The sequence below is a fragment of the Nicotiana attenuata genome, chromosome 7 (assembly GCF_001879085.1).
Source record: "Nicotiana attenuata strain UT chromosome 7, NIATTr2, whole genome shotgun sequence".
Taxonomy (NCBI): Eukaryota; Viridiplantae; Streptophyta; class Magnoliopsida; order Solanales; family Solanaceae; genus Nicotiana; species Nicotiana attenuata.
Window position 1 is genome coordinate 33,347,123 of NC_031995.1, and position 6,825 is coordinate 33,353,947.

At 36.2% G+C, this 6,825-nt stretch overlaps 1 protein-coding gene across 2 annotated transcripts; it reads right to left on the reverse strand.

Annotated features, from left to right (window-relative positions):
* On the reverse strand, window positions 957-4,486 carry LOC109228916 (BTB/POZ domain-containing protein At1g67900-like). Of its 2 annotated transcripts, none has more exons than XM_019394177.1 (4): window positions 4,410-4,486; window positions 3,460-3,529; window positions 2,136-3,380; window positions 957-1,597 (listed from the first exon to the last, which is right to left on the reverse strand). In XM_019394177.1, exons 1-4 carry the CDS (start codon window positions 4,424-4,426, stop codon window positions 1,133-1,135), a joined length of 1,797 nt encoding a protein of 598 aa, XP_019249722.1. In that variant the 5' UTR covers window positions 4,427-4,486; the 3' UTR covers window positions 957-1,132. The 2 variants fall into 2 exon arrangements, with proteins under 2 accessions (XP_019249722.1, XP_019249721.1); XM_019394176.1 differs by lacking the exon at window positions 4,410-4,486 and adding an exon at window positions 3,605-4,402.

Here is a 6,825-nt window from a genome sequence, read left to right on the forward strand (position 1 = left end):
CTGTTAGTCGTGTGCAACCGTTTGTAGTGCTTTCCGAGGTCTTGGAGCTCGTACTAGGTTCTGGGGGTGTTGTCTTGTCGAGCTCGGTAACGAGTACTCCGTTCAGGCCTTTAATACGAGAAGTTCACAGCTTTGTTATCCCACGTAGTCATGTCCTTGCTTTGCTTGACCCACTAAAAAATATGGGTACTCATTAGCCTCGGTTTTACCCGTATACAGATGTACATGTGCAAAAGAAACCAACTGACATTGCAACAGGCAACGAAAAGAGAGTGATTAACGGACCACGGAGGCTTACAAACGTAATTGATAGGAATCTTCTTGGATATGCAAATCTTGTAGGATTTGCTTTATCAGTTTTAAAGACCGTTTTTATGCTTGAGTGTAATAGCTATCCAAAAGCTCTTTCGAGTGCAAAAGCAGATCGATCGATTGGTATTATGGCTGAAGAGTTTGAGTCTCTTAACAAGTTTAGGCATTGCCTAGATTTGGTTGATGTGTGCAAAATGGAAAGAGTCATTGCAAGGGCTGAGGGTTGCGCAGGGAGATGTAATTCCTATTGGTAAAGAGAATTCAAGACAAGGGGAAGATTTGTTAATTGTGTCTTGAACTTATTTCCCCATTTTTTTAGGAAAAAAAAATCCCATAATCCCTATACGTTTGAAATACACATTGTTCTAATAGTTTGGGAAAGGAAACCCTATTGTCCTTGTAGAATTGGGATAACTATTCTCTTATAGGTTTATGATTACTTGAAATTTATATATAGGGTTTGTCGGAGGAGATTTTTCTCATACATCATGGAAAATTCTCTCTTTTTTTGCCCCGAGAATGAGGCTTAGGTGAACCTCATTAAATCTTAGTGTTATTTTTTTTATATTTGCTTTTTGTGTGATTATGTGCTAGTTAACTCACGATCTTCCGCAATAATATTTTTATTGAATAGGATAAACCAATAATTCACATTGTATTTTGCTTTCATAAAGATTACGGCTTGTTTTCCGAGAAGTAAAGAAAGAGATAAATAGATATTTAACCGGCAAGAATTGCGGCAACAGAGTATACTTTACCCTTCAAATAACCCCCTGCCCTTCCCCAAACGCTATTAACCAAGAAACTAAGCAAATAAAATTCAGTTCTTTTCACTTGCAACTGATCTATTGCTGGACCATAACTTACTGAACATTCTCTTGGGTCGACTAGGAAATATGCAGGAAGCTTTTATTCGTGAGGATGTCCCATTTCCATCAACATAATTTTCATCCAAATCTTCATTTTCTGCCAGCTTCATTTTCAGCGTTGAAAGCTTGCCTGAGGCACTCCACTGGTCATCTGCAGGTGTCATTTTGAACGATGCAGAAGTCTTTGATATGTCATCATGGTTAGCAAGAAGCGCTTTGATGTGGCTGGGGAGCTCAGTTATATGGCCACCGGACATGGTGGCTCGAGCTTGCTCGAAGAACAGAACTTGAACTACTACCCTTAACGGGAGCAATTCGTTTTGAGCTGCATGCATGCAGACTTCCATGGATAATTTCTTGCAGTCTAACATTCTGCACAAACGCTTTCTTTCATTCTTGTCCAGACCTGGATGCCCCTGCATTTTCATAGTAAGAAGGGAAGAGTTTAACTACTGTACAATGATACGGTAAGAAAACAATTAAATCAACATATATAACTACAAGTAAATAGAAAAAATAAGTGGAACGTGTTAAAGGAAAGAGAAGACAAACCTTCATGTTAAATTACATTCGGTATGCTGCAAGTCTACATAAGTGTTAAATCAGAAAAGGAATGGTCATCATTGTTCATGTTCAATTTCTTCACCCAAAAAAAAAATGATTTTACATATACTATAACTATGCCTATTAAAAAACAAATGAATTAAATCTCCTGATTTTGACAGGATCTTGACTTGAGAAATTTCAGTGGTCAAGGAGTTGGTTATCTGCTAAAATGAAATTGGTCGACATTGTATCTTCTAACATCTAGGTTGTCTTCAAATAGTACCTTTCTATTTCTATTTGAATTTCAGTTTCTGGAACTAGAAGTACACTTAATTATTCTTGAATTCTTGATTTTATAAATTAAATAATAAACTGAAAGAGATATGCATGATGTAATCTCGAATTTACCTTAAGATAGATGTCAATGGCTCTGTAAAGATCATCATGGTCGAGCCTAGCAAATTCTGGGATTGCTTCAGCAATGAAAATGAATTTTGACAGAGGCAACTTTTCCTCGCATGCAATCTCTTGGAGATATCCATCCACAAGCTTAGCTACTTTAAGTTTAGAGCTATGTGATGCTGAAGATGATCTCCTGCTTTCGTGAAACTCAAGGTCAATGTTCTCGGCGGACCGAGATCTTCTTCTCACAAAATCCCCTTTCATTCTTCGAGGACTTGTTGGTGGACTCTGACCCTGTAACATGAACTGTTCTAATATGGTCATAACTATATCAACATCATAAATTGTATCACTTGTTTTTGATACACAAGGTATTAACAGATCACCAACTGTAGCATCCTCTAACTGAAGTCCAACTCTTGTTGCCAATTCCATCTTTGATGAAGAGGAAGCCTTTAAAATGTTTGCTGCTTTAAGCAATTTCAACAGAAAGCTACATGAAGCAGCTCCTCTTTCTGTAGGCAATAAGCTTATAATTGACTCCAAAAGCAGCCTGTATTTCCCAACTGAATCTGAATCAGAGTGCTTATTCTTCTCAAGGTTTGCATATTTTGATATGTTTGGTAGCCATCGAGAGGCGTAAATTCGCAATGCATCACCAATAAGACTGGCTTCTACTTTTCCACCTGATTTAATGGCTATCATGGTTCTCCAATAGAGATCAATACTCAATTCTGCTAAATCTTCAGCCCACCAGTCTTTGGATAAAGGTTTATTATGCCTTAGGCTTTGTGATCCATTGCAAGAAATATCATCTCTTCCGCCTCTTCTCGAGTAGCTATGTGACAAATTAATTTTGAGAGGATGGGCTAAAACCTTTGATGCAATGGCTTCAATACATGTGCTTGTTATGCCAAGGTCTTCGGACCATAAAGGAAATGCCTTGGTGCTCTGTAATGTCACAATTGAGTCTCTCCAACCTGAAAGAACACAAGAATTGAGGAATACTTGGAGTTTACAAATTAAGTTTCCCTTTTCTACATCCTCAGTCATTTGTAGATATTCTGCTGCACAGCGTACTGAAACAATGTTGTGAGCACTGACTGTGATGGTGATTCCATAGCAGAATTTAGCACACAACTCAAAGTCTTCTATGCCACATGGAAAATCTTGTAGCTCGACTATTTCGTGTTGAGAGGTTTTCTCAACGCACAGTCTCTGCAGCCTCAAGCACTTGGACAGCAGGGGAAACTGTTTTTTTTTTCAAGAAAACAGATTATGACAAGGTTTAAAAGGTAAGAAAAGAAGAGAGTTGGGTAGAGAATTAAACCTTGTGAAGCAAATATCTGCTACCCTTTACTTGAACTATGAGATCACTTAAAATCTCTGAGGAGACTGATCTGTATCAAGTAAAGGAAAAGCTTGGTTACTCCATTATCTTTCTTTAATTCAGGATTAAGTAAAATTGAAGTTACCTAACAGCCTCGGTAGTGAAGAATGTGTCAGGCCGAGATCCTAGTTTCATAAACTTCATATCTAAGCTCTTTTTTTGTTTGTTTATTCAGCAAAATTTAGACCATAGCATAGTTAGAGAGACAAAACCGTCTCCATAACTGTTGAAAACTTCTCTTTTTTTAGGACACCCCTACCTTGAAAAGATCCTCTTCCAGCTGCAAGCAGTAGATATTGTCGGAACGACAAAAACAACTAACTATACTGACAAAATATTTGGTAAACAAAGCAAGAATTTTTTTTAATCAAACCCCAAATAGTTCATAAGGGTAACGGGGAAAACAGAAGAGAAAAGGGCAGAGAACTGTGTAGGAGGAAGGCAGAATTAACGATACAAAAGAGTTACTGAACTTCTGTATTTGTTGGTATCTTCCTAGCAGAGCCTCAATTTATATTAGTCATAGCCAAAATGTCATAAACCAAGAATATCAAGGACTTCCAAATATCCTTGTCTTGTCAGTCAAATTCTCTACCCCATTTGATTTAGACATGCGAAGAGAAGAAGTAATGGCACTCAAAAATCTCATCAAGATCAAAGGATGATAGAAACACAAATCAATTTTCTTAAGAGAAACGTAGAGCCACAAGAATATTTATTTATAACTAAGAAAAAAATTAACTTTAATTAAAAAAGGTTAAATCTGAAAGAAAAAGAATTTACACAAACTTGGAAATATTTCAGGTTATTGTAGTACTCCCAAAGAACTATAATATCAGTTCTTGAAAATGTTTTGAGGTTGTTGTAAGTTGAAGAGTTAGAGTCACTACCTTAACTTTGGTATCATTCTGTTGCCAGCGTGCTAGCAATGAGAGAAAAAGCCACGCCCACTAGTGCCCTTCCTTCTCATCATTACCTCAGCAACTTTTCTACTCCTAATTTACGCCATTGGATTATTTTAGTCAAATTTAGGATAAAGAATATTTCCTCCGGTTCAAAATAAGTGATTTTTTTGGATGTTTTCACACAGATTAAGAAATCCACCTTTTAGCATTAATTAGCAATGAAATTGACCATATTAACCTTTACTATCTCACGTGAACACTCCTAACACATATTCCAATACTATTTACTCCAAGGACAATGAAGGAAAAAAATAATTAATTCATTCTTGAAATGTGGAAAAATCACTTATTTTGGACCACAAGAAAAATGCCAAAAAATCACTTATTTTGGACCGAAGGGAGTATAGAAACAAGTAATGATATAAAGGGAAGACTGAGAGATATAAAATAAAGAAAAGAAATAATAGGATATGTGTATCACCCTCAAAGTTTGCTTTCATCAATTCTAATTTAAGGGCCTCAACTTCATGATATATGAATCAATAGTGATTTTCTTTACGGCTTTTAATATATCAACATAAGCGGGACCAGCAAGCATTTAAAGCAACAAGGCCGTAGCCAATGAATATAAAAAGGAAAAGAAAAAAGAAGTCTTTCGTCATAATTATGTTGTGAGGCTAAAATACATTTAATGGTAGTTAAAAATGTTAATTTTGTTTTCTGCATTGGATTCTTCTTAGAAAAAATTGCACACTTTCTTTTAAAATTTATAATCTTTATATTAACAACGAATCAATCATATTGTGATGGTCTGATTGAACTTGTAGTTGTCCAATTGATACGTGAATAAACCTATGATTGATAAAAATCGAATGGCATATTAGTATTTGGCGGTGGCAACTATCTTTTATCTTCATATGCATGCAATATCTGATTCAGCCACCAGTTTGGCCAACTGCTAAGCTAACTTTTATATCATTGGGGGCGAATTTGTTAGTATCATTATCAGTTATTTAAGTCTTCGTTCTAGTCTTATTCATTTAGTTATACTCCCCCCATTTCAATTTATGTGAACCTGTTTGACTGGGCACGGAGTTTAAGAAAAAATGAAAACTTTTGGAATTTATAATCCTAAACAAGTCAAAAAGGGCCCCAGAGTATTTGTGTGGTCATAAAAGCTTTTCATTAAGGGTAGAATTGTAATTTTAAGCTAAATTGTTACCAAGTTTAGAAAGGGGTCATTCTTTTTGGAACGGACCAAAAAGAAAATAGGTTCACATAAATTAGAACAGAGGGAGTATATGTTTTTAGACTTTAGTCTACAAAATCTTGACTAGAAATGACATCATTTCATCGGTGGCTTGTTAAGAATTGTTTCACGTTATGATTGATTTTTCTGCTGGATAACGATAGAAATTATTATTGTTTACCTTAAAAATGGTAATTACAATTAGATTTGATTTTGTGGTTCTAAAAATATGTGATTTGTTTTTATGCTAGTTGTTAAGCAATGGATGCTAAGTGTGTGACTAGAAAATAGGTTAAGAGCTTGGAGATAACGTATTAAGCAAACCGAATGGCTGAGAATCAGAGCCTCGAGCTGGCATATACGGGGCCTCGAGGTCGAGTTGGGTTCTTAGCCAAGGGCAGTTGATGAAGTACTAACAATTATAAGAGCTTTGATGGCGGCTTTTTATGAACAACAAGTGAAGAACAATTAATGAAATGTAATGAATGCCAGTAGGATAATGAATGGAGGCAATAGAATCAAATAGAGAATGTGTTTCAGTTAGAGAGCAGAGAATGTTCTTGTTCTTGTATTGAATATTGTGTTGTATCTTGTGTGTCTTTACAAAATGACTAGGATCCTCTTTATATATCAAGGGAAAATCGCAACATGGTGCAGATGCATTTATTACAAAGAAATATAGCCGCTATAGCTATTCGCTAGTTTGATACAGGCTAGTGCTTCTCTTGCAGGTATTGTCAGCTCTGATAATATGCCTAGGTAACTTCTCGCTCTCTCATGATAATCATCGATTTGCACTGCCTCGAGGTCGAACGTTAGGAACCTTCGGGGTCGAACCTCGAACCATGCCTCGAGCCTTTGGAGACGTGCTTGCGGAGCGCTACATCGGCCATAAAATCAGGCCTTCTGATTTTTACGGTATACAATTGTTGTGTAAGACATAATTTCATATCAGTCAAATGTGCCTATGAAAGATTCATGGATCACTTCCAGTTATGAAAAATATGTGTAGAATAATCTTTTGGTAATTTGAGATAAAAACTACTATACCTTTGGGCTAACGCTGCGGACCTGTTGTGTCTCTTGAAAACTAAAGAGAAGTAGACCCATAGATCGTCTTGGCTCAATCAATGTCTACTATTGTCTAGCTAG